The 26,966-nt window shown below is 51.6% G+C and overlaps 2 protein-coding genes across 15 annotated transcripts in view; both read left to right on the forward strand.

Annotated features, from left to right (window-relative positions):
* LOC113841953 (rho GTPase-activating protein 39) overlaps positions 1–20,060 on the forward strand; it is a 50,874-nt gene extending 30,814 nt beyond the window's left edge. For 4 of the 5 annotated variants that reach the window (XM_072026284.1, XM_072026285.1, XM_072026286.1 and 1 more), the window contains exons 4-10: positions 3,498–4,044; positions 7,069–7,158; positions 13,279–13,352; positions 14,636–14,835; positions 16,305–16,396; positions 16,849–17,012; positions 17,441–20,060. In XM_072026284.1, coding sequence (XP_071882385.1) covers positions 3,498–4,044; positions 7,069–7,158; positions 13,279–13,352; positions 14,636–14,835; positions 16,305–16,396; positions 16,849–17,012; positions 17,441–17,641 — 1,368 coding nt within the window. In that variant the 3' untranslated portion in view covers positions 17,642–20,060. Of the gene's footprint in view, positions 1–3,497; positions 4,045–7,068; positions 7,159–13,278; positions 13,353–14,635; positions 14,836–16,304; positions 16,397–16,848; positions 17,019–17,440 lie in introns of all 5 variants that reach the window. The other variant, XM_038166450.2, reaches the window with a different exon arrangement.
* A 5,294-nt stretch (positions 20,061–25,354) lies between these two features.
* Positions 25,355–26,966, forward strand: part of PHF20 (PHD finger protein 20) — a 73,749-nt gene continuing 72,137 nt past the window's right edge. For all 10 annotated transcript variants that reach the window (XM_027472713.3, XM_027472712.3, XM_038166451.2 and 7 more), the window contains exon 1: positions 25,355–25,493. The gene's annotated coding sequence lies outside the window, so the exon portion shown is untranslated. The remainder of the gene's footprint in view (positions 25,494–26,966) is intronic.

Consider the following 26,966-nt stretch of genomic DNA (forward strand, 5'->3'; position numbering starts at 1 on the left):
ATTTAGTTTGCCATCTTTTCTCCTGTTTGGATTTGGAGGAACTTCATGCTGTATGGTTTTAGTTCAGATTTAGCTTATGATAAGTAATGTTATACCCCGTGCAGGCTTTGTCTTTTTCTCTTTGCTTACTTTTCCAGTTATTTCACCACTATTGCACAGCCCAGGTCTCTGCATCTCTTCTGTAGGATGCAGCTGATAACAGCCCTCCAGCATTGGAAGTGACTGGTTATTTTTAACCCTTTGTTCTCTCTTTTCTCCTATTTATCAGTCCCTGACCTTTCGTGAAGAAACTTAGCAAAGCTCCCTGACCATTCTGGATTGCTCCAGTAGATGAGTGAGGTGTAACTGCTCTCTAAGAGCCAGGCAGACACGTCCCTGCTGTATCAGATTTCAGTGTGCGTTCTCTTTATTATCATTTCTGATTGGTAGTGCCTGGGTTTCACCTGAAAACCTTTTTAAAACTGACGTCACTTTTCCTCCGTTTTCCATTTTTCAGGCATGGGGTAGTTTGAGCTTACACATGACTCATGTTGCAGATAGTTCAGCGGTTTCATTTCATAGCCTCTTTAGACTTGCTGGAAGGCTGCTATCCCCTCTTCAGGATGTGTTACACCTCATCACAGTGACAGGGCAGAGCTGAGTCTTGATGATGCACAGGAGATGGGTTGGGCATAGACTGTAAATAACCTTGAAAATGAAGAATACTTCGTATGTGGGTAGGACAAAGAAGGAGAATAAAGTGGAAGATGTGAGGAGATGGATGATGCGGTAAAGATGAGTCCCTAAACAATCTGTATTCAGAAATGTTCTGAGATACAATTGCTGCCTACCGTGAAAATGGTAGCACAGAGATTGAGTCACTAGCAATATCCTACACTGGACCTGTGTGGCAGGGATGAGAATTGGGAGAAGAGGAAATTAATTATCTCAGGAAGGTGGGCAGAAGTTTTAGGACAGGCTGAGCAGAGGTGAATGTATGTTGTCAGCACAACTGTAATAGCTGAGTAGTTGAATGAGCTGATTTTAGAGATAAACTCTACAGAGTGAAGAGGAGAGAAGCAAGAGCCTGCTTGAACCTCTGGAGAGCATGAGGAGGTGGATCCTCAGAAACGACACGCTGAAGGAGTAAATAGAGTGGTAGGAGGAAAAGCAGCCCTGGGCATGGAAGGTGGACTGAGGATGCAGATTGCAGGGAGAACTGCAGGCAGTGACTTTTAGACAGCACAGAGATGGTGTGGAGATGGAGGGGTAACTCAAGGGATAAAAAAGAAGCAGAATGAAGCAGAAAACCAAAAATGATTGTGCCACAGGCTGGCAGTAAGAGATGGAGTGTGATGTGTGCTGATACTGTCATCCACATGTAGGTACATGTTGGGTGTAAGATAGGGAAGGGTTGGATCACACAAGCCTCTGTCATGAGTTCAGCAGTTCCTCCTTACTAAAAAGGAGATTACTGACTTGCTCTGGATGTTTAAGAAGTAGCGTGTCTTTTGGGGTTGACTGTGGGCCAGGTCTGGAATCCAGAGTGGCATGCAAGTTAAAGGTGATCTGCAATGACAGGAAAACATACGTTCTGTTTCATTTTGGTTTTGCCATGAAAAAAAGCTTACAGGATTTTTGTTTTCCTTAAAAAACCAAAAATGTCAATGTCTTCTTGTTTGGCTTTTTCCTTCTTGCTGAGATCTCCTTGGAGAACACAGAGCGAAATGTGGGCTGTTCAGCAAGCACTTAGTTGCCGTATGTGGGATTTTCAAGTCTAACAAAAAAGTCTGTTTCTTATAACAACTTGTTGGGTGCTGGAGTTCAGTACATGTCCCGGGCTGCCACTTCCATCCAAAATAGAGAATTTGAGACAAGCAAAATGAGTGTCTTTTCCTCACAAGTAGTTATTACCCATAATTTTCTTGGGATCAGTGATGCCAAAGCTCTAATTATCTAGTTATCCTTAGAGATGGCTGGGGAAGAAGAATGGACAAGTGCTGCCTGTAAAAACTGCCCACGGAGTCTGGGAGGAAAGACGGCCTTTGTCTCTGCTGCTGGTGTCTGTACCCTTGTGATCAGAGGGCTTGTACCTGGAGCAAATAAGTTTGGATGGTAGAGAGTATGTGTGGAGAGCAACTGTCTGTGCTCTTCTGAGGAAGAGAAAAACGAAAACAGTACTTTTGAACAAGTCTAATTTAATTTGGAGAAGTAGGGATCCATTGCAGAGGTGTCCCTGAGTCCTGTGCAGGGGCACTTGCAGGACTGCCAGGTCTGTATCCGCAGCCTGGATCTTCTCCGAGGATGCTGCGGGGCTGGACGTGTTCATCAGGAGGTCGTGCTGCTTCTGTAGGGTACAGTAAGAGCCAGCCCCAGTGGTGGGGGAAGCTGGCTCCTGCAGGTATCCCAACTCTCTCACTTCACAAACTCAAACACACCTGAAATTGTGTGATTTAAGCTTGTAATTGAGCACGGTGTAGATGGCAGCCCCTGGGCACCCATCTAACTGTTGCTGTAGGTGTAGTTGTGTACACCTGGTCCTTGCCCAGTGTCCTGGGACACCCAGATCCGTGAATCCCCATCAAGCCATCAGATCTCAGTGGTAGCCTCAGCAGTTGCTTTTACAGTGCTTGATGCAGCAGTGGATGTGAGGGTGTTTGTCCCAGGGTTGTGACTACATCAGACTTGTTGCCTGCCCCCAGAATTACCATTCTTTCCTCCCAAAATACCTCCTTGGTTTGTAGGATTATCCTACCTGGGCATCAGTCTTGCCATCAAAGTAGCTGTGCTCGCGCTCTGCAGTGCATCTGTCAGCTTTTCCTACCCAGTTTGTGTGCCTGGCCAGTATTTGCATTAGGAAAGTCCTGGTGGACCTGACATGCACGTTCTGAATGCCTTTGATACAGAGGCTTTGCAGGCACAGGCTGCCAAAGCTCAGAAGCTCCTGACGGCAGTTAGAAACAATGATTTTGTTTTGTCTTTTCTTACTAGAATTGGGAAAAATATTAAAGGCAGGAAGCAGCTATGGGATTGTAGCAGCCACAAAGGGTGGAGGCAAGAAAGTAGGAGTGCCTGGCTGCCTAGTCTGCCACCTCCTGGTGTTCCCTACCCTCCTCCTGGGCTCCCCTGGCTCCAGGGAAACCGGGAGGTGAAGAGCAGGGAGACACTTGGAGCCTTGGTGTGGCCACATCGCTGCATGGCTCCTTTAGGAGTCAGCCCAGCTCTTGCCTGGGCTGTCTCCAGGTGCCCTGGAACAACTTGGATAATCAGACCCATTATCCGACATCCCAGAGATTCCCTTGAGGACAGTGTCAAGTGTGTGACTGTGCCAGCCAGGCTCTTGCAGAACTACAGTTGTCAGTAACATACTCTCCAAAACCCCTTGTTTTGTACAGATTCACTGTTTTGCAGTTGCTGGTAGCCTCATGTCTCACTGTTGTTAATTTTCTCGTCAGGATAAGGAGTCAGCTAAGCTGTTTTTTTTTTGTTTTTTTTAACACATCTGTTCTCCTTTGCAGCCTGGGACAATAGAGGTGGACCCTAAGCAGGAGAACAGTGGCCAGCCCGGTGGCTGCACAGGATATCATTTCCCTTACAATACTCTACGGAAGCCCATCTCCCAGAGCAGCATGGCAGACTGGGCTTCTAAAAACCTGAACATGCACACTCAGGGCATCTTCCGCCGAAGGATTTCCATCTCCAACATGCTGTCATGGAACGGCAGCTCTATCAAAAAACCAATGCTCATCACTAGCAACCGTGCCATCAAAAAAGAGGCATGTGAGATGTTCAAACTGGTGCAGAGCTACATGGGAGATCGCCAGACACGCATGGACCGCAATCACGTGGCATTGGTCACGGTCACCAAGTGCTGGAGCATGCAAGGATTACGGGACGAGCTCTACATCCAACTGATCCGTCAGACAACAGATAATACATGCTACCGAAGCCTGGCATGGGGCTGGGAACTGATGGCCATCAGTCTGGCCTTTTTCTCCCCATCACCCAAATTCCAGTCTTACCTGGAAGGTTATATCTATCGCCACCTTGACAGCGATGAAAACAGTAAGTGCTTCATGCATAACATTCTGTCCCCAGCAGCACTCTGGTGGGTTTTGACATTTATTCAGAGGCTTATTTAAATAATAAACAACAAACAGGTAGTCACCAGCCAGTGCTGTGGTTTCCGTCCCTGAGAGCACCATGCACTGCATGAGTCCATCCTTCCTCAGCAGGATGAAGCAGCCACCAGCTCATCTTCCCCCTACAATTCCCACTTGCGGCTGGCAAAAAAAATGCCAGCCCTAGACTGTGCTCATCTTAAAGAGCATCATGGCAATATCAGTGCTGAAAAGAGCCACTTCGGCCCCTGCCATGGACAGAGTTAACTTGGGTTTCTGGAGATGTGATTGATGTCTTTGAAGTTCTTTGAAGAAGGGGAAAAAAAAATAAATTATGTTAGTACAAACCTTTTTAGGGAGCCATTGTTAATGCTATAAATGGGCCTTAGCATGGCAAGTAGTCAGGGACCCTGAAGAATAATGGCTTGGTTATGAATAGATGCCTTTTAGAAATCTTGGGTACCAGCCCAGCATTACCTGGAAAGGCAGGTGTTCCTACCTAACCCATATATCTGGTTATTGCTCCAATTTTAAATTGTTATACTATCCTGTTTAAAGAAAAAAAAAAAAAAAAAAAGAGAGAGAGAAAAGCCAAGTTCCAACCTGGAGGGAAGAGCTACAGGCTGGGAGAGGAATGGCTGGAGAGCTGCCAGGCAGAGAAGGACCTGGGAGTGATGGTGGACAGTCGGCTGAATATGAGCCAGCAGTGTGCTCAGGTGGCCAAGAAGGCCAACGGCATCCTGGCTTGTATCAAAAACACTGTGACCAGCAGGGCTAGGGAGGTGATCGTCCCCCTGTACTCGGCTCTGGTGAGGCCGCACCTCGAGTACTGTGTTCAGTTCTGGGCCCCTCGCTACAAGAAGGACATCGAGGTGCTTGAGCGGGTCCAGAGAAGGGCGACGAAGCTGGTGAGGGGCCTGGAGAACAAGTCCTATGAGGAGCGGCTGAAGGAGCTGGGCTTGTTCAGCCTAGAGAAAAGGAGGCTCAGGGGTGACCTTATCACTCTGTATAAGTATATTAAAGGAGGCTCTAGCGAGATGGGGGTTGGCCTGTTCTCCCATGTGCCTGGTGACAGGACGAGGGGGAATGGGCTAAAGTTGCGCCAGGGGAGTTTTAGGTTAGATGTTAGGAAGAATTTCTTTACTGAAAGGGTTGTTAGACATTGGAACAGGCTGCCCAGGGAGGTGGTTGAGTCACCATCCCTGGAAGTCTTCAAAAGACGTTTAGATGTAGAACTTAGGGATATGGTTTAGTGGGGACTGTTAGTGTTAGGTCAGAGGTTGGACTCGATGATCTTGAGGTCTCTTCCAACCTAGAGATTCTGTGATTCTGTGATTCTGTGATTTGTGACTATTTTAGCAGTGCTTGTTGTGGCTCGTCTAGTCTCAAGCAAGAAACCAGAATGCCTATGTCCCCCTGAGGCTTCAAACACAAGTTGAAGCCTCCCACAAATCCTCGGAGCAGGTGCAGAAATTGTCACAGAATCATTTAGGTTGGAAGAGACCCCCAAGATCACCTGGTCCAACCTCTGACTTAACACTAACAAGTGCTCCACTAAACCATATCATTGAGCTCCACATCTAAACGTCTTTTAAAGACCTCCAGGGATGGTGACTCCACCACTTCCCTGGACAGCCCACTCCAGTGCCTAACAACCCTTTCAGTAAAGAAGTTCTTCCAAAAATCCAACCTAAAACTCCCCTGGCGTAACTTTAGCCCATTCCCCCTGGTCCTGTCACCAGGCACGTGGGAGAACAGGCCATCCCCCACCTCGCTACAGCCTCCTTTGAGGTACCTGTAGAGAGCAATAAGGTCGCCCCTGAGCCTCCTCTTCTCCAGGCTGAACAAGCCCAGCTCCTTCAGCCGCTCCTCGTAGGACTTGTTCTCCAGGCCCCTCACCAGCTTCGTCACCCTTCTCTGGACTCACTCAAGCACCTCGATGTCCTTCCTGTAGTGAGGGGCCCAAAACTGAACACAGCACTTGAGGTGCGGCCTCACCAGAGCTGAGTACAGGGGGACGATCACCTCCCTAGCCCTGCTGGTGACACTGCTTCTGATACAAGCCAGGATGCCGTTGGCCTTCTTGGCCACCTGAGCACACTGCTGGCTCATATTCAGCTGACTATCCACCAATACTCCCAGGTCCTTCTCTGCCAGGCAGCTTTCCAACCACTCATCTCCCAGCCTGTAGCTCTGCTTGGGGTTATTGCGCCCCAGGTGCAGGACCCGGCACTTGGCCTTGTTGAACTTCATACAGTTGACCTCAGCCCATGGGTCCAGCCTATCCAGATCCTGCTGCAGAGCCTTCCTACTCTCAAGCAGATCAATGCAGGCACCTAACTTTGTGTTGTCTGCAAACTTACTGAGGGTGCACTCGATCCCCTCATCCAGATCACTGATAAAGATATTGAAGAGAACATGCACATCTGGGTCCTGGGGGCAGCAGTGGTGCAATGCAAACCCTTGCCTTCTGGTCTCACTGGATGTGCAGTATTGGTTAGGGTTTTCATGAGGATTCTTCCCCAGATCCTTTTCCTCCAGCTACACTTGTCCCAGGATTGTAATGTCACCCTGCTGGCACCAGGATCCAGGCAGCAAGGAGGAGTAATCTGAACTATTTGAGTGGGTTATACCTTCTGCTGGTATTTGGGCAATAAGTTTATTTAGGCCTAAGTTTGCTGCCTGGAGCCCCTCCTTAACTATTCAGCTATTCAGAGAAGTTGAATGATGTCCTGGGCCCCTCACACATTGTGTTTGGAGCTGGCTGTGGTACAGGACCCCAAGCAGACCTCCCCTTGCTGGAGCTAGGCTGGCTGGTTTCATTCCTGTCTCTGTGCAGTGCTGGTCTTTGGTGTTTTAACATTCCATATTATTAATCCAGAAGCTCTTTCTGCCACAGTGAAGGGGAGGAGGACAGGGAACATTTGGTCCCCTTCAATGCTCACTTAATGGTGCTTTGAATTTTCAGTTGCCCAGCGCATCAAGGAGCTTGTGGATCTGAAAAACAAGAAGAACTCAAAATCCAGGAAAAAGAGGAAACAAAACACCGAAGAGGAAGGTAAAAGGGGGCACAGCATACAGGGAACCAAGAGGGCATTAACCTCAGACAGGCTGGGCTGCTGAGCTCTGCTGAAAATCAGACCATTTCTTTAAGTGCATAGACCTAGATACAGGAAACTTCACTGCAGGTGCCCAGTGAGAGGGTTTTGGCCAGAGCGTGGGTTGGGAGCAGTGCGGGTGGCCGCTGGCAGTGCACAGGGCCCCGGTAACAGTGTGGTGGTAGGTGGGAACCCTTTCACTGACAGGTGATTGAGAAAATGGGACCTTAAGTTGGATGCAGACCTGGGGCAGTAATTCAACCAGTCTGTGCAAGCTGCAGACTTCTGTATAGTACATGTCAGTGTTAAAGGCTGTGTGAACCAGCACTGTGGAAAGAACCTGTCTTCAGCTGTAGCTATGGACTTTGTTAGCCACCACCCAACCTGAGGACCTTCAGGGCATCAATATCTGGCAAAGAGCTCTGCCTTTCTCTTTCAAGTACTGGTTTCTCCTTGTCCATGTTTCCTGGGCTGGCCAGGTCCATTGGTCTTGTGGTCTTGTGGTCCAGGGCCCGAAGAGCATCTCTACTGAATGGACAAAAGCTATTGCTCCTTTTATTTTTTTATTATTATTATTTTTTTTAATAGTAACATTACTCCAGTTTTTACTTCTGGCTGAAGGAGGACAGATAATACTTTTTCTGGCCTAAAATATTCCTGGACTAAAGTCTATTCAAGTTTTTATATTGTTTCTAGGAAACTTGAGTCAAGCCTATGAATTCCTATCAGGCAGCAGTTTGTCTCATAGCCTCGGTGTCTTTCCTTGTGGAGAGCTGGAGTCCAGCTTCCTGCATCGTTGAGCCCTGGCTCACTGCAGCATGCAGGTGCATGAAATGTGGAAATCGCAGCTGCACTACAGTGGTGACTGCCCTGAGTCACTGCTGCTCAGTGGCACCTGCAGGTGTGGCAAGTGGCTGAGGAGGCTCCTTGGTCACAGCCCCTGCTGTCAGCTTCTGTCCTTCTCTCTCTCAGTAGTCTGTCTCCTGCGGGATTAAGTGCAGAGACCTGAAATCACATGGGGGAATACACATGTTGTAGGAATATGTCTTTTTCCTCTCCTGTTCAGGCCCTGAAGAGCTCAGCCTACTCTGAGCCTTTGAAAAGTCATCTTGCTTGTATTAGAGGGATTTTGATATCTTTGTGGGACAACTCCCTGATCTGCTCTACGCAGGGCGTGCTCAGCCTGTGTGGGCTGAGCAGTTCTGCTGCGTGATTCCCTGTCTGTGTTGTGTGTGCTGGAGGTGGGTTTAGGAAGATAGAGATAGTTTTTACTTATATATATACGTGTATATATGTGTGTGTATATATATACATGTGATACTGTGTTCAAAAGAACACCAGGAGAGCTTTTATGAAGTTTCCAGAAAGAAGCACTTGAAAGTCAGAAATGCTTTTGTGACTTAGTTGGGTATCTGATGACAGGCCACATGCTGCTCCCTTCACAGGACCCTGCGCACTTCATTGCACAGGAAAGACCCACTCTGGGAACGGAACGGGGCTTTGGAATAACTGAGCTTGCCTGTAGGGCTCCTGCCAGCTTGCTGGAAAGGTTGCAAGGTGCAGCAAGGGGGGCACAGAGCAGCAGGGAGAGAGGGCTGGTGATGAGGGTTTTTTTCTGGAGTCTGACCCCGAGAGTCCAGGGGAGCTGCAGCTGTACTTCAGCTGCATCCAATGCGATCCTGCTGGAATGTGCCAGCTGCTATCTGCTGCTGGCTGAAAGGGCCAGGTTTTTCCTCGGGGTACATACAGTTGCTCCACCAGGCATGTCTGCTTTCCTTGTGTCGCGTGGGTGTGATGCAGTTCCCTGAAGTTGCAGGGTTGTTTCAAGGAGTTCATTAGTAGCTGTGAGATGCTTTCCTGCTACTGCATCTGTATGCATCTGTTTTACAGAGAAATCCAAACGGAAATGAAATATACTGTCTTCAAATAGACTTTAATAGTATATATGTAGGCATGTATGTCTTTCAGTGAAAAATGGAGTTAAAGCAGTGATTAACACCCAAAAAATATTTTTAAGTTTCCCACGCTTACTTCTGCAATCTTCATCTTGCAGTATAATTTTCTGTGAGTAAATGAAGTATGAAGGTGGTGCAAGATCCTTTCATGGATCAGTAACCCATTGAAAATCAGAAGAATAACAAGAAGAAATGAATGATCTGCTTTCACAAGAAGGATTGTCTGCTGATCCTTCAGGAATGTATGCTGGGCTTTGGTCTGAGTCTGTACAAGGAGGATAATAATGAGCTGACAGCTTGGTGCTGGTACAGAATTATGCAGGGCTGTAAAAACTAAAGGTGCAGAGGGACCTCACGAGGGTAACTAAGTGATCAAGCAGCAGAGGAAATTGGGTCAGCAAAGGAAAGTATTGTATATGGGGGAGATGTCCTTAACTGCACATGCAGGGGGAGGCTCTTTCAAGTGGGAAAAGACATTTTGCAGCCTGTATATGGATTTCTGAAAACTGTGCTGGGAAGCAGCCAGAAAACCGACAGAAAATGGGGAGCTTTTAGAAAAGGGGCAGAGAGCAAAACAATGTTCAGCCATGGTCGTGCCTGTGCCCACTCCACGTGCCCTGGCACTGGGGTCCCCAGGGGGAAGAAAATTTCCTGTTGTTTGTCACAGCAGAAGGATTGGAAGCCACCCAGCTTTGTTGTTGGGCAGCAGGTTTAGGAGTACTCTGTCTGGAAGCACAAATCTGCAAAGCAGTTTTCATCCAAAACAGGTTTAGGAAGAAATGGGACAAATTCAAAGAAGGGAGGTCTGTCAGGTAATGGTTAATGGTCCAGGTGCACCGCTGCCGCAGGGTATCTCCCACATGCTGTTAGCAGGAGATCTTAGCAGGGGAATACTCATTTTTCATGCATCCTGTGTCTGTTTCTCTTTCTTCTGGCAGCTGATGCAGGCTGCAGACTCATGTGGGCCTTTGGGCTGATGAAGTCTGGCAGTCCACATGTAGGGAATGGTGATGGAGCAGCATTACCAGGATGCAGAGGAACATGCTGGTGGTGTAAGGAAGGGGGAGGATGGGCTAAGGCACTGTTGTGGATGGAACTGCTTGTTTAGATCCAAACCAGGAGCACAGCACCAGCTCAAGGCCTGGGAGGCTCCTACCCTGCTGCTGGAGAGCAGGGCAGGCAGCTGGGGGCCTGGGAGCCTGTCTGCACCAAGGGCTTCGGGCCAGGTTGAGGTCTGTGAGACGCAGTGGTAGAGCACAGAAATATTGAGACAACAGCTTCTGCTGTGCTAAAATATGTGTCCTGTGGCTGGGTTCTGAATCCACATTGTTTGCTGCATTTTTAAGACATTTTTTGGCAGGAAGGCGTTCGAGTCTGTTCCAGAAGGTATGCTCCCGCATGTGCATTGCCTGGATTTCAACTTGTTATAAAAGGAGAGGCTCTTCAGGAAGCTCTTTGCATGTGTTTTTAGGCCAGCACATGGAAAAATATTTTCCTTTGCAAACTGTTTTTCACTGTGTGGGTTGTGAGGAGTCTTCTGTTCCTGAGCTCCTGGGGCTACTGTGGTACCACAGGAAATAACAGATCAGCTTGGATTTTACAGGCTCATCATGTGCTCAGAGAAGTGCAGTTACCTTGTGTTAGCCTGTCCTTGTCCGTACAGGCTAAAGCTACTTGTCCCTGCACCACGGGGCTCAGCTGGGGAGGAGAGGCAGTACCTGGCTGCCCTGCTGCGTACAGCCCAACTGCATCGTGTGTTTTGTGCTGCGGGCAGGTCCCTAGCTGGGCGTTTTGAGAGCTGCCAGATGGTCAAGTTGGGCCAATGGCTGCAAAAAGCAGTGGCTAATGCTGAATCCTCCTCATCTGCCTTGCCTTTCTTTCCTCTCCAGCTCACCACTAGCTTCTGGGCCTTTCTGACTCTCCTCCACACTCCGCAGCAGGGCTGACCTCAGGCGCACCACAGGAGCGCATGCTGCTCCTGCAAGGCACGGCTCCCTGATGGAGCTGCCATGTGTTCTGTGCCAGTGGCAGCAGCAAGCCGATCACCCCATGCCTCAAGGCTCCATCTGCTTTTTTGGCTGTGCAGCTCCATGGGCAGTAGCAGGTCCAGCCCCTCGTGCAGGGGGCGAGTTTAGTTTTCAGTTTATTTGCGCAAAATTCCAGAGCCCGCCTTGGGTTAGAGGCCGCAGCTTGAGCATCGCTGGGAGCAGGATGTCTCGCTGCACACAGCACAGGATGTAGGATTTACGCCTTTCCCAGGGTATTTTCTGGGAAAACAGGCTTCTCCCAGGCACGGCCTGGTGCTGCCCACGTGTCAGCAGCGCAGGCTCTCTGAAGTAACCAGTTCCTTTGCAAACCTTGTTAAAGTCTTAGGGTGATGGTGGGTTTTATGGTCTAATTACATTGTGAAAAATTATTTCCTATAATTAGTTTTGAAGGCGTTGCCGCACATGTAATTGTTCAGTTATATAGACACAGTGCAGTCTTTTTCCCATTCACTCCTCTGTAATCTGGAGGACCCTTCACTTTGGGTCTGTAATTTTTAACAACAGAAGCAGTAACCCAATGTACCGAAACATCACAAAGCAGTTCACTGTGTTTGTTTTCTTTAATTCTTAGACATTCCCAGTGTAAATCATGTCTGGAATTAGCAGGATTTTTGCATACAGAGAGTAGTTTGCTTTAGATATTCCCCAGAGAAATTCTTAAAATTGACTTTCCTTTTGCCTGTGGGATGCTGTTGTACCTCCTTTGGCATTTCTCCAGTGTAGCAGGGAGGCTGCACTCCAGACGTTAAAGTCGACCAGATTCATTGAGGCAGGGTGTGCTTGTTTCATCTAGGGGAGCCAAGGGCTGTAGTTTGTCTGCTGGCTGAGAAAAGCACAGCTTTTCTGGAGAAAAGCACAGCTCTCCCCTTCGTGACTTGTCATTTTGCTTGGGGAGAGCTTGTCTTCTCTCTACATTGAGAGGATTTGAGGAACTCCAGGATCCTGACCAGCTTACCTAAGCTACAGAGTGCTTGAAAGGCTGATCTGAAATAAGCACCATCTGACCAGAATGTAGATCTTAAAAGCCACAAGTATTTTGAACTCTGCTGCAAGCTTTGAGCCTGGCAAGGAATCAAATAGGGCAGATCTATTCACTGCTTTCAGCAAGCAATTTGGGCTTGATTTGAAAAAGAACAAAAGGCCAACGGTTTTGGAAAAACTCTCCCAGCAATCAGTGCTCTGTCAGTGCAAATATTTCCCTTGGTGTCATGGGGGGATTAGCTCTGTGAATCCTGGCTCCACTCGCCCTCAAAGTTCACTGAACCAAGCACAACAAGAGCAGCCGTTCCTGCAGAGGGCTGCAGCTCTCGCAGCGAAACTCCTGAGCTTTGGTGTGCCGGGTTTGCCATGCATCACAGAGCACACGTGAGTTTTTTGTTAAAAGGTAGTGCTGGAGGAGGTTGCTGCCAGGAAAGCGCGAGGAAAGCCCTGCTTCTTGCAGGGCTTTGGGAAGATGGTCTCCATTTTTTTGTGCCTCCCCTTGGAGTCGTGAAGTTAGGCTCAGTGCTCTCCAGCCCTGGCACGTTGCTGCCTCTCTCACTATCCCAGCTCTTGAATCATAAACAATTTGTTCAAAGCACTTGAAATCTTTCCTGGCAAGAGACTGCCTCTGCATGCTCTTTGGTTGAGATCGAGCAGTATTTAAATACCCAGTCCTGTGTGTGTGAGTCCCACAACTCTGGCTCTGCAGCAGGGAACGAGGACTCATGCTCACATGCGTGCCCAGGCTGTGAATGCCGAGCACTGAGTCAGGACGGGGTCAGACTGTGTGTGTGCAGGGCTGTGATCCGCACAAGCAGGGGTGGGAGGTGCAGAGTGCCAGCCTTGAGTCAGAAGTCAAATCCCTCCAAGGCCAAGCAACAACTCGCACTGACACTGCCTTTCTCTGGGGCCACGATGCATCGGCATGCTCCACGGGAGGTTTCAGCAGCCTCTGCCCTGCCTGCAGAACAGGCTGTGCAAAATGGGGGCGGGCGTTTGTACCAGTGCAAAGTGCTGCGCTGGTGCTTTGCAAAGAGCTGCGGCATGGCGGGTGCACAGTGTTGTGGGCTGACGTCTTGTTTATCCTTCCTGCCAGGTCTGCCCATCAGCACATACGCCAAATACTGCTACCGCAAACTCCAGAAAGTAGCCGTCACCGGAGGCAAAAAGGTGAGTTGCTGCCCCAGTGATGGAGGCTCAGGCTGCCTGCATGGCACTCGGCTTTCCAGGTCCCAGAGAAATCCATCCTGTGGTACTTGGAGGCCACTGCTGATTCACTGATGGAAAATGGAGATACAGAGAGTGGAGGAGGCTTGGTCACGGCTCCTCTCCCCGTGGATGTGTGGGACAAGGCTGCTGCCTGGCTCCTGCTGTGCTCCTGCTGGAGAGCAGTGCCTGCCATGCTGCTGGCCACAGAACTGAGTGCTTGCTTTGGGTACATGGAGGACAAAGCTGATGGTTGCCTGTCTCCAGGGCAGTAGGAGCTGTCTGTGCAAGGGATGCCCATCTCTGGAGAGCTTGCCTGGGCTTGGTCTTGCAGCTGGCTTACTGTAGAGTTGCCCATTTCCAAAGTCATGCAGTGGAGATGCTTGGTACAGGCATCCCCCTCCTCCCTTTCCTCCACACGGAGCTGTGAACGCTGGCATGCAGCCCCAACCTGTCCATCCTAAGTCTCTGAGCCAGATCCGGTTGTCTTTTATTTCTGCAAATCCCTCCGGGGCCTCCCTGCCATCTGGACTCCATGTACAATAAGCGAATAGCTGAAATACCTCGGGAGGGGAGGGCGTCCCTGTTGGGGCAGAGCAGGAGACGTCCAGGCATGCATCACACGCCACCACAGCCCCTGCCTGCTGCTGCCCACCGAGGGGTCAGCAGAGCCCACGGGAGAAGCACTCATCCCATCCTGTGCTCTGTGCTGTCACTTGCCAGGCTATCTTAAAAGCCTCTTCCAAAGCATCTGTCAGAAGAAACATGCCCTGGATGCTCCCTTGGTGCCTGCTTCTCAGAGAGCTTTAGCAGCTCTGAGGGTGAAGCTTTCCCTGATCTAAAGCCAGGCCCTGGGCTTCAACATGCCTGGGATTCTCTTTTCCCAGGGCTGTTTTTCAGCTGTCCCGTGTCCAAGTGTTTGCCTGGTGCCAGGGCTGCTGTACACGTGCCCTGTGCCTTCCTCTGCCACACCAGCACAACTGAGCTGCCTCAGACCCAGTGCTGCTGGAGTTGTTACCGCATACAAATCCCTGCAGAAACACCTCAAACTCTCCAAAGCTGCCTCCTGCCAGCAGGCAGCAGCTTCTGTGCTCCTTTGGAGATGAATGAGCTGAGCCCTCCTGATTTTGGCACGTGCAGAGCCAGAGCTGTGCTGCTGCAAGGGGCTCCCAGGGGGACATTGAGGTGGCACACACACAAGCAGCCCTCTCAGCCCACAGCTGCACTGAGCTCTCCTCTGTCCCCAGGGCCTCCGTAAACCAACAGTGGAAGAGATAACGCACGCCAGAAATGCCATCGTGACACCGTCACTCTTTGGCAGTTCTCTGGAGGAAATTATGCTGCGGCAGCAGGACATGTATCCAGGTCACAAGCTGCCGTGGGTGCAGACGCAGCTGTCGCAGCAGGTCCTGGCACTGGGAGGAGAACAGACAGAAGGGATTTTCAGGTGAGCTTCTGCGACTCTGTGTTGCTTTTGATCCACCCACGCTATCAGCCCTTAAAGCTAAGAAATCAAGATTGACCTCCGTGTGATTCCCCTTCCCTGAGAATAGCACCCTGTCACAGATCACAAGAAAAAACAAACAACCTCTCCAGGTTCAGGAATCATCAGTCCATTTGTATGCATTAGCACAGAGGGGACAGTGTCGTTGTGATCAGCACTTGTGGCAGCACATACCCAGGCACAGCACTGAACTTCTATTATTAAGCTTGGGAAAGACCTTCATGGTCATCTGGTTCAACCATCCCCCTACCACTGCTGTCACCCACTAAACCGTGTCCCTAAGCACCATGTCCAACCTTTAACACAACTTAAACAGTAGTTGCCAGTACAGGGAAGGGCCAAGCTTTTGGGTTCCTGGTGGAGCCCGTGGCTACAGCTGTGGTGTGTGAGTTTCCCACACCTCTTCTGGAGGAAGCCTGTGTGTCCTTGTTTCTGTGGTGGGGGGATGCTGCTGCCGAGAAGTGCAGGGATGGCCCAGTAGGTGAAAAGCTGAATTGAACTGGGAGTGACTGGCACCAAGCAGGGACTAAAGCACAGCACTGTACTGCCGTGACTTGCAGTGTCCCTTGCAGAAGGCAGCCTGTAGAGGAGGGAGCTTTTCTAAGAGGAGCTTGCAATGACCTCACTACAGTGCCCTGTTTGTAGCTTTGCTGCTTTTCTCCTGCTTTCGATGGGTAATTAACACTGGAGGAGAAGTTACAGATAATTATCACACGTGGGATCTCCCTGAACATATCATGCTGAAAGGCAGACTGGTGCCAATCAGAACTCTCTCCAGTGACTGAAAGCAATTATAAGAGATGACAGAATCTATCGGATAAAAGCAGTTCATCAAATGCAACACTTCAGCCTTGGTGATGCGCAAGACTCAGGGTATTTTGCTCCTGGGTGAACATGTGAGGATTCAAGGGAGACAGAGAATCTGTATGATGAACACGGGTTCAGGGGTTGGTTTGGTTGTGTGGGTTTTTTTTTTTCATTGTTATTTGTTTTAAGACTTTAATTAGTTTTTCAGTTATTAAATGTAATTTAAGATAGCTAGCAGAAGACTCAACTTTGCCCTGCATTAGTTTCTAATATCTTGGCTTATTTAGCCAGAGGTGCTTCTTTGGTCTGGCCCGAATGTGCTGCAGGGAGGCCCAGTTACAGGAAATAACTGCTTCTGAGGACAAAATGGCAGTGGATGTCTGAGTTAGTGGGAAGGAGACATGTGTTTCTTCCACACCCATCTTAAAACTGTGTCTAAAAGCAGACAAGCCATTCTTTCTGACAAACTGCTTCTGTAGGTACTGCTGCTGTGTGCTCCCTTCTCCCCAGGGTTTCAGAAGCAGTTTTGGAGCCACCGTTTGCTGGCCTGCTGTGTGCCACACTGTGTGCTCTCTGAAGCATCCTTGCTGTGCTTCTGTTTGCAGGATACCTGGTGACATAGATGAAGTCAACGCATTGAAGTTGCAGGTGGATCAGTGGAGAATCCCAAGTGGCCTCAGTGACCCCAACATCCCAGGTAGGGGAATGCTGCATGTGTGCACGGTGCAGCCTTAGCCATGGTACAGTGCAGAGGGGAAGGTACAGGAGCAGCCCAGGATGCATGCTGCTGTCTGGGGACATGTACACAGTGCTGTACTCTGCAAGCTGTCTTCACCAACTGGCTTTTTATTCTGTGCCTTTCTGCTGCTTTTCCAAATGCTGTCCATGGGAAAGCACTGGGGGTGGTGGAGGGTCCGTCAGAGTGAGGCTGTACGAGCCCAGCAGCCTGCAGGGCAGCTGGGAGTCATTCAGGAACAGCACTCTTGTTTCCAGCAACTCTGACTTGCCCTCTAAGGTGAAATGGGACAACTGCAGAATCCTTCCTCTGTCCTCCGGATCCTGAGGCATTCAGTCTCTCTGCCAAATTTGTATCTGAACGTGGTGGGGAAGTAACCAGAGCTGTTCTCATGCCTTCTGCTTTCTGCCCAGCCTCTCTCCTCAAGCTGTGGTATCGGGAGCTGGAGGAGCCTGTGATCCCCCAGCAGTTCTACAAAGAGTGTATCAGTAACTACGAGAACCCTGACGCTGCCGTGGCTGTGGTGCATCTTTTGCCAGAGCTCAACAGACTGGTGCTGTGTTACCTCATACACTTTCTGCAGGTAGGCAGCCCCAACCATCCTTGCCTCTGATGCCAGCCAGGAGCATAGAGCACAAGGGGGGTCATCTGTAGTGCGCCATCAGCTGGCATTTAGGATCTCCCATTTGTATTTAAGGTGGGATTAATGGAGGGAGGTTTTCTGGCCTTGTCCCTTGTTGGAGCAATAAACTATATTCTTGATCTTGCGGAGTATGGGGCAGGTCCCACAGGGAAGGGTTGAGATCTGCAGGATGTTCCCTGTCTGCTGAGACTCCCACACCATCAGCCAAGTCAGAGCATGGTGGTCTTACCCCGTGAATGTGTGGCTGTTGGGGCACTGTCCTTCAAGGAGGCCACATCTCTGCTGTCCTTGCATCTCTTCTTAGGCCGTGTTTGGAGTTCCTTGCCCTTTTCTACTGCTACAGCTCAACTTTTCCTTATTACCTGCAGATCTTTGCTCAGCCATCAAATGTGGGCAGAACGAAGATGGACGTGAACAACCTGGCCATGGTGATGGCCCCTAACTGTCTGCGCTGTCAGTCTGATGACCCTCGCATTATCTTTGAGAACACACGCAAGGAAATGTCCTTCCTTCGCATGCTGATAGTACACTTGGACACCAGCTTCATCAAAGGGCTGGTTTGAGGCACTGGCCCTGGGGTCCAGGACATTGCCCTGGGGAGTCATTGGGTGCCTGAAGTCTTCTCCTCTCTGCTTAGATTTCTTCTGTTGTCCTTGCTGCTTTCACACCCCAGGTTAGCCCCTGAACGTCTCCCAACATGTCCCTTCAAGGACAAGGACTAGACATTCTTGAAAGGCTTGGGCATTTCAGCAGCAGGACCTGGAAGTCCTTGGACATGCCAGGCCTCTGTGTGTCAGAGGTGGGAAGGTTTCCTCCTTGGAGCCACAGAACTGGCTGCATTTTGAAAGGGCTGTGACACCCATGAGACAGCTGCCTGAGGCAGTGAGATTCTCCATCTCCTTTCTGGAGGAAGAGTTGGCTTCAGGTAGGAGGACATCGCTCCTGTATTGTGGCACAAGCTGGTCCTGGGGGACATAACTGCCTCACAGGGATGGCACCCACTGCTATGGAGCCAGCCTGCTTTACCTCTGCAGACTGTTGGTTGGAGGCGTGAGGGTGGTTCTGGCACCCCATGGTGCTGCTGGTAGGTAGATGTGAAGATGCAGGGGGTTGGCTGAGGCAGAGGGATTCCTGGGACTGCCCTGACGAGTGGAAACGTATTGCAACCCAAGGAGAGATGTCTGAGCCTCTGCTGCTGGACGGCCAGACAGACAGACATCCTGTGCCTGGGAGCTCATGCAGGCCAGCTCAGCACAGCATCCACCTCACCCTCTCCTTTAGGCGGTTTCAGAGCTGCACAGCAGTGTGGTCGGCCTGTGGGACCATCCCTGTGTGGAGCTAAACCAGCACCACCCACACCATGGGGCCTAGGGACAAGAGGAAAGCTGTGCACCTGGATGCCTACAGATGCAACAGTCTTGGCATCCTCCTAATGTGGGCCATATCCTCGAGGGGTAACCCCACCAGCTTCAAAGCTCCTTTCTGCCAGGTTGCATGTGCCACATGAGCTGACACCAGTTTTCCTGAAGAACAGCTGAGAAAGTGCCAGTGGTGCTCAGAGTGGCCTCCGCGGCTCCAGCAACCCCATTTCCTGGCACCAGGTCCTTCACAGACAGCTCTGCCCACCCTCTGGTCCAGCCCTGGTCCAAAGAAAACAGGGAAGACCACCAGTGGGAAGAAGTGCCCCTGTGCTGAGGTGTGCCCTTCCAGGCAGGGCAGCTGCATTGCCTCTTGCCTGGAGTCAGCTGTGGCACCCGTGCTCTTCCCACCAAATTCTCACTGGATCTGCAGAGGGTGTAGGAAAGGAAGGGAAGAGGCAGATCCAAACAGCTGAGGTGCAGTGGAGCATGCTAGGGTACTGTCAGGCTGGCAGCTCAGTGTCCTCTCTTTTGCTTTTAAACCCCAGCAGCTTTCCATGTGCCACCAAGAAGTGAGGTACAGCAAGGGGCAGCACGTAGATTTCCCTGCAGCCTCCAGATACTGTTGCATGTTCCTTAGCAAGCAGCAATCTCTAATTCTGTGGCATCCTGGCATTATTCTTTTCATCTGAAGTGTTTTCTGTGCTGGAGGCAGATCTGCAGCAAAAAGCTGCATGCTGGGATCATTCGTGCAATGCTAAGTCTACTGGTAGCGTCCAAGGTTGCATTTGCATTTCTGCACCCCCTTCCTTTCAAGTGGGGACCTGGAGTCGCCCTCTTTGGATTGCAGGAGCCGAGTGGGGAGCCAAGGAGTGAGGTTTCAAGCTGATGTCTGAACCTGAACCAAAGGCATGGACACAACGTGCCACGTGCAGAGGGTGCCCCGTGTCTGAATCTCTCTCTGTGAGTGGGGTTTCCAGGGTACAACTTTGCTCGGAGAGCTCCACAGTGCAAATCCATTTTGTGGCCAAATGAGCCGAGAGTCGTGGTCCCCCTTGTTACACCAGATGCTTCTGCGGTCCAGGAAACCTTGCTTCTTTGTCAGGATTAGCTGTGTCAAACATGCCAAAAAATGTGCAAGGATCTGCTTCACACACTCATCCTATCCAAGTGCTTCCAAGGAGTTCAGCTCTGTTTCGCCTTCCAAAGTGCTGAGCACCTCGTGCTTCAGATTTGGGGCCACATTCACAGAAACAGAGACAGGCAGGCGGTTACCAGCTTTGCCATGTTTTGCCAAAATTTGAACCATTGAACAGGTTCAGGGTGCCACATCCTGGCCCCACGAGGGCTGGAGCAGCCATGTGCTTGCCCCCTTCTTTGGGCTGCAGCTGCATGTGTCTGCAGCCAGCCACCAGACTGGTGATCCATGTTATTCCTTGCACTTAGCTGTAGCAGGCAATCAAACCATAGGCATTTGCTGCTATTACAAATGAATGCTTCTTGCCAGGGCTGTAAAATAGGCTAATAAATTACACTGGATATTACTTTCTTTGCCAACAGATTTGTAAATACAGATCAGTAAAGCAGCCTCTCTTCTGTTATAATAATAAATACAGTCTCCATAGTTGTCCCTGGTTCTTTTTGTGAATTTGATGTGTGATTGTGCCTGCCTGGAGCTGCAGGTTTCAGCCTGAATGTCAGTGTTCATGAATAATATTTGGGAACCAGCATGACATCAGCACTTGGGAAGCAAGCTGTGGGCTACTTCTGTTGTTTGTAATTCTCAGGGAGCTACTGTGGGGCACTCAGTGAAACTGGGAAGAGATCAGGGAGGAGCAGATAAAGGAGAATACTTTATACAGGAGCAGTTATCTTCTGCAGCCCTTCAGGGTCAGAAGGGATTTAGGCAAGTTTATGGGCTATATAGCTCCACAAATGGGTAGTCAGAGGATAAGACATGGATGTACTGCTAATGTCCCTAATCCAGCCACTGTGGGTGCCGCAGGCACGTGCTTCCTCTGCATAATCTGTTCTGTTGCTGGAGATGTGGTTAGACAGGCTGCAGGGCTGACCCAGCTGGGGCATTTTTATGTTCAGATTGGAGGAGTTTCTGGATCTTTCCTCCCCACCCCAAGAAGGAGCTAGGAGCCATCTGTATTGGTGCTCCAGACTCACACCAGTCACATCCCATGGTGGAGCTGCAGCACAAGTGCTACCTTTGCCACTTCAGTTGGGTGGTGACAAGTTACTGTCCTGAGTCTCACCAGGGCTGCCGACGCTCTGGAGCTGATCATATGCTGGTGGCACTTCCTTTCAAAGAGGGGGCACCATTTCAAGACGCTGCCCAGTCCAGGAAGGTTTGAACCTACAGCTCCCAGGGGCTTCTCCTGCTGCAGCCTCCACCCAGAGCTTCCTCCTCCTCACCATCAAAGCCATTCCACTTTGTCTGAAGTGTTTGGTGTTTGCTGATATGGTAAAGAGAGCCTGAGTCCCTTCCTTGGTGGATTGCCTTCATCACTGCTGTCTGAAGGAGGAATATGGAGATGTGAAAACACAAGGTTGAATATGAAGTCTTTCTGCGAAAATGCAAGCAGAGAGAGCCCAAAGGTCTGGTTGCTGGTGTTGCGGGGCCCCAGGGAGGAGGGCAGGAGGGCTCAGGTGTTCACAGGCACATCGGAGTTTCAAATTGAGGTTTCTTGGTATCCTAGTGCCTGCTTTACCTGCTGTTATTGGAGAGGAGGTGTCTCCTTGGGCCACCAGCCCTTGGGTGCAGCCAGCAGCTGCCATGTGCTGCTTGGCTTCTCACAGAGCGCAGGTGTGAGCTGGAGCTCAGTGCTGGGCCAAACTGCTGGTCAGAAAGAGAAACACAAGGGGCTGGGACCTCAGCTGCCAGCCTTGGGAACTGGCAGGATTCAGGGCCCAAGCCCATGAAGCCATTTAGAAGCACAAGACAAAGGTTGTTCCCACAAGATGCTGCTTCCCCAGAGAAGAACTAATGGCCTATGTCTACTCATCTCCACTCACAGCCCCATTTCCTCCATCTTTGTGCCAGCTCTGGTGCTTCATTCAGATCACAAGCAACAGTGGTGACCACACGGGCTGCAGGGGAAATGTGGAGAGCAGGGGGACAGGGGAGGAGTGGGGCCCCTCTCTTTTGAGGCCACTGAGCTGTTAAACTGTTCCAGCATGTGGTACAACCTCCCCTGAAATGACCCAGCCTTGCTTCCTGCTGGGGAAGACAAAGGTGTTGCAACTGTAAACAGTACCCAGATACCGGGCTTGGGTGTCCCTGCAGTGTGCTACCTCCTCACTTTCAGGCAGACCCCATGGCTCCAGGAGCCCAAAGAGGATGAGGAGATGGAAGGGGCTACAGCCTCTCCCTGCTCCCAGTTGAATCAGCATGGGGGTGCCTAGGTGCCCTGACGTGCCTGCACGTCTCTGCCACACTGATCCACGAATGGGGCTGTGGTGGCCCTGCCCAGGCTGAGGGCAGACATCCTACCTGGAGATCCACAGCCAGCTCCCAGCCTCTCTGGTTGCTCTGGCCAACGGAGAAGGAATGACAAAATGGCCTAAGCTATAAACTGCCCAGGCATGGAGTGCTGCTGTGCGGCAGAGGCACTGACTTGGGGAGTGAGCCCCTGCCCCTATGTGTGCCTCAGGGCCTTGCCCAGAGGTCAGCCAGACATGGGGGGGGGCCTCCAGAAATGTTCTGACATGAGCCACTAGGAGCAGGGCTGGACACAAAGCTCATCCTCGGACTGATCTTTGGTGTTGAGGGCACGGCCTGCGGCTGTAAACTCCCCTGAGCCGTGCTGGCCCTCGTCTAATCCCCACCCGGCTCTGCAAAGCCCATGCTTGGGGCAGCCTCCTGAAACCAGGACACCTCAGCACACCACCTCTGCTGGCAGCTGAGCCATGCCATGCTCGGGCAGGCTGGGAGCCTGCGGCCTCCCTGCGCTGTGGCGCTGCTTTAGTGCGGGCTGCAGTGACCCCGCGTGGGCTGCACGGCACGCAGCTGCAGGCTCCCCTGCCTCTCGCTGGCTGGGCCCTTGTGCAAGCGAAAATTAACTTCCACAGGCGCAGAGACACCCTTTGCATCTGCCACACCGGCCCCTTGGGTGGCTGGTCAGGGAGGAGGGGGGGGTCTTCTGCAGGGGATTTCTCCAGCCAAATGCAGAGGCTGGCCTCACGGGTGGCATCGCTTTGCAGCTTGTTCAGTCTCTTTTTTTAGTCAATGCAAGAGGCGCTTTCTGATCGTGGATCCTCTTGTGCTGAAGTGGAGGCAGGAGGCTGGCTGGATGCATTGCCCTTGCCACATGCCTGATTTTCTCTGTTGAGGTATGGGGAAACTGGTCAGCAAGCTTGGCTCACTGACAGGCAAGGGAAGTGCCAGAGCCTGGAGCACGCTCCTCAGCAGTTCAGCTGCTTGTGCTCAAAGCCAGCTTGGTGAGAGCACAGTTGTAGAGCTGACCTTGAAGAGAAAGAGGTGGCAATGGAAAACACCTCACTGGGAACTTCCTCCTTCTTCTTTGGGAATGTCACCTAATCACAAAGCATCATCCTTGGTCTCTGCCTGAGCCAGGTCAGCTACTCCTGTGCCTGGCCGTGGACTTCCCTGACCCCAAAACATGGACTGACTTACTTTCTCCCTTGACCTTCTTGCCTCATCGCTATGGGATTTCATGCTGGACTCTTATCACTGTCACTGGATCTGTTCTGCTCCCTTTTCACCACTGGACTGCACAGTGTTGGGTAGGGCACTGCCCTCATGTTCTGTTGCCACCCCTGCTCCGGCTCGCCTGTCCCGGCACAGCACCCCACTCCTGCTGCTCCCTGACAGTGACTCACGAGGTTCATGGCAGCCCTCATGCTGAATGTGGCAGGTACTCTGCAGGTGAGAAGAGCATCACTTTCCAGAGTGGACAGACAAACCCTCCTGGACTGCAAAGCCCACTTTGCCCACAGTTGCATTCATTGGTTTCTCTGATGTGTGAGATCCCAACTAATCCAGCTGAACTCCTGAGGGGGGCTGGCACCTGTCCCAGACAGGTGAGTACCGTGGTCATGCTCCTCTTCTGCTTACACTAGGCTGGGACAAGCTGGAGGCAGGCACAGCATTGCTGTTTGCTGTGGGTGTCAATGCAGGGGGAGGCTGTGTTCTCCAGGAAAGGCCGTTGCTCTGCAGACTGTGGAGACAGGCTGGATATCTAACATCTGAGGTTTTACAATAAATGTCAACCAAGAACACTGACATCAGACACTGAATCTGAAGTCTTGGACTACCCACAAGGAAAAAGACATCACAAATTGGTATATACACGTACACTTCCATAGATTGCCAGAAGTAGTTTGCTCTTGTGGGAAAGAAGGGGGCAGGAGGGAGATAAAGGGAGAATAAGACATTATTTCTCCCAACTCATAAACAATGGGATTTAGAAAGACCCATTTCTGTGGAGAAGGAAATGGTTTCTGACACCTGCTTTCTCATGACAGATGTTCTAAGGCTCAGTGCTTTTTAAGTGGTCAAAACTTTAATAAAATATAGTGCTCTCAAAACAAAATGAAACCAAACCATAAACACTACAATTACATTTTAGTGAAAGTATAAAGACAAAAAAAGGAAATTATTTTCCTCAAAACTTGGGAGTGGTTTTGTTTAGCTGCTTTTTATTTTAATTCATTCTGCAATCTTTTTTTCTTGCCTCTAGAAACCTGCAATGTTAAAACCACATGTGAGATTCCCAGGTTAAAAATAGTCCAAGCTGATAACTACATTTTCTGCCACATTTTTTTTTCTCCTGTGATGGCATTTTTAGCAAGTCATCCTGCTTCCACAAATTCACAGTACACTGCTCACAAGCTGTAAGAAACATTAACATACAAGAACATCAGAGAAACATTAACACAGAAGGTGCTTTGCACCAGCCTTTGTGCTTGTTGGGTCCGGTGCTGTTCATGTCACTGGGGTGAGGCTGATGTCATTGGATTTGTGCAGCGCCAGCAGTTTCTGTGGTTATTTGGCAGGACGAAGATGAGAGAAAAGTGCTTAGACCTGGAGCTATGGGTTGCCCACTCACCTTGTTGCATGCAGCTGTACACGCTGCTGACACACGTGGGGTATACGAGTACCCTGCAAACTGGGGGAAAAAAAAAAAAAAAAGCAACTCCTTAGTGACTGAAAATTGTTTCAGCTTTTCTCAATGAAATGATCATTTGAAATTGAAGTGATTATAAGTGAAACTGGCACTACCTGCAGCATGAGCCCTGCAGGCACCTTGGCCCCAACAGCTCCCCTTTCGACCCTCAAACCTGGCAGGCGATGTCTGTGGCCTCTGGGCAGAAAATGCTGGATTGTCTCAGGCAAACCCCCTGAACCAGGAGGGTTTATCACCTACAGCAACAAATCCTGCAATATTTGAAGTTAAGAACTTCAATCTGCAGAGATTTTTGCTGTTCTGCACCAGCATGCTCTTGGCTTTAAGTTACCATAAAACTGAGAAGCGTTTTGATTTTCAGGAGGCTGAACGGCTCCATCCAGGGGCCGGCAGCACGGGGCCCGGAGCAGGGGGAGCTGCCTGGGGGCCGCAGAGGAGACAGACACAGCCCCTCCGGGCAGCGGGCACGCGGTGTTTGGTGTTTTTTGGGTTTATTTCACCCTTTTTCAGAGCCCTGGTGGACACACAAACCTCTTGCCGCGCCCCAGCCTGGGGGCAGCGCCTGTCGGGAGGCCGCTCGCCGGCAGGACCGGGGCCGTCCTCCCACCCCTCACCCACAGAGCCCCGGCCGCGAGGCGCCGCCGCCGCCGTTCCTTGGGGACCGGGACCGGGACCGGGACCCGCGGGGCCGCGCAGAGAGCGCGCTGCGCGCCCCCGCGGCCCGGCAGCGAGCGGGAGGGGCCCGGCCCGAGCCCGCCCCCTCCGGCGGCGGGTGGCGGCGCCGCAGCGAGGCGGCCATTTTGTGGCGCTGCGCGGTCGGTGGCGCTGGGCTCGGCGCGCAGCGGGGCCCGGGGGCGGTTTGGCTCCGCTCTCCGCCTTTGTCCCGTGCAGAGCCCTCGGTAAGAGCGCGGCGGCGCCCGGGCGGGCCGGGCCCGCGCCTCCCGCCCGCCCCGCGTTGCGCTGCGCTGCGGGCCCGCGGCGTGGCGAGGCGAGGCGAGGGGAGGGAGGCCGGGCGCGGCGCGGCTGGCACGCGGCCCCGCGCACAAAGGGCCGGGCCGGGCCGGGCCGGGCCGGGGGCGCCGAGCGGGCGCCGCTGCCGCCTGGCCGGGGCCGGGGGGCCCGGGCCGCGCCCCCGCCGCCCCCGCCCCCGCTCCCTGTCCTCTCCTCTCCCCTCGCCTCCGCCCGCGGCCCAGGTGAGTAGGAGCGCGCCGAGCGCCGGCGCCGCGGGGCCCGGCCGTTGGGGGCGGCCGAGTGACCTTGCGGCGGCGCCGGGGCCGCGGGGCCCGGGAGAGAGGCGCCGAACGGGCCCGGGGGAGCGGCGGGGCCGGGGCCCGGCGGGGGCTGCGGCGGGAGGTGCGCGGCCGGGGAGGGGCCGGCGGCGGAGCCCGGCCCCGGCGGCCTCAGGAAGCGGCGCGGGGCCGCTCCCGGCGGGGCTCTGCGGGGCGGGGGGCGGCCACGGCGGCTCCGCGCCTGGCCCCGGGGACGGAGCCTCGCGTGGGGCCGGCGCCCGGAGGCGGTCCCGGCGGCCGAGGGCCTCGGAGCGCTTCTGCTCCCTGCTGTTGCTTGTCTCCCTGAGGCGTCTTTAGGGAAGCGAGATCCAGATCGCTCCCTGCGCGCAGCTGGGAGCCGCTTCGCATCGTATGCGTGTGATACCCAGAGCTGGGAGGCACCGTGTTTGTTCCCGACACACCTGGGTTCCCGGTGGCTTGCTGCCTCCAGCACGGGCTGTCGGTCCGCTTGGCTCGGAGCGCACGTGCAGGCTGTAGCTGTAGCAGCACTCGGTTGATCAAGGAGGTTCTCAGTGCAGTTTTGGGGAACAGTTACATCTCTGCTGCCTTTTCAGTATCCTGCTCATATCTCAAACGTTTTTGTGATTCCATGCTATTGCTTCTGGCATAAACACTTGGACATAGACAAGGAGGGATGTTTGAGTGTCCAGGAGTCCAAACGGGATGAAATAAACTGATTTTTACAGTGTACAGAATTCGGTGTTGTATAGTGTAGTCAAATGAAATGTAACTTGTTAAAAACAGTGCTGATAACTTGAAGTAACCTTATGTAGGTCTCTGTACAGGAGCTTGTAGCCGAGCATCTGTACAAGAGAAATGCTTTTGGCGTGGACTTGTTTAACTTCCTACTACGAGCGAGGACCAGTTTCCAAAAAAAGCTCAATGAGAAGACTTGTAGCAAAGATCATTTGTAGTACAATTCTTTATTTTCTTTTGGTGTGACTTCTAGTAGTTCAGGAATCAAAGGTGGTTTAGGTAAATACTGATTGTTTGACCTAAGCCAGTTTATGGGAGAGTTCAGTTTACATTCTACTGATAACTTTGTTGGTGTGTCCTGAATGGAAATAATATTTTACTTGAGCA

The sequence above is a fragment of the Anas platyrhynchos genome, chromosome 21 (assembly GCF_047663525.1).
Source record: "Anas platyrhynchos isolate ZD024472 breed Pekin duck chromosome 21, IASCAAS_PekinDuck_T2T, whole genome shotgun sequence".
Taxonomy (NCBI): Eukaryota; Metazoa; Chordata; class Aves; order Anseriformes; family Anatidae; genus Anas; species Anas platyrhynchos.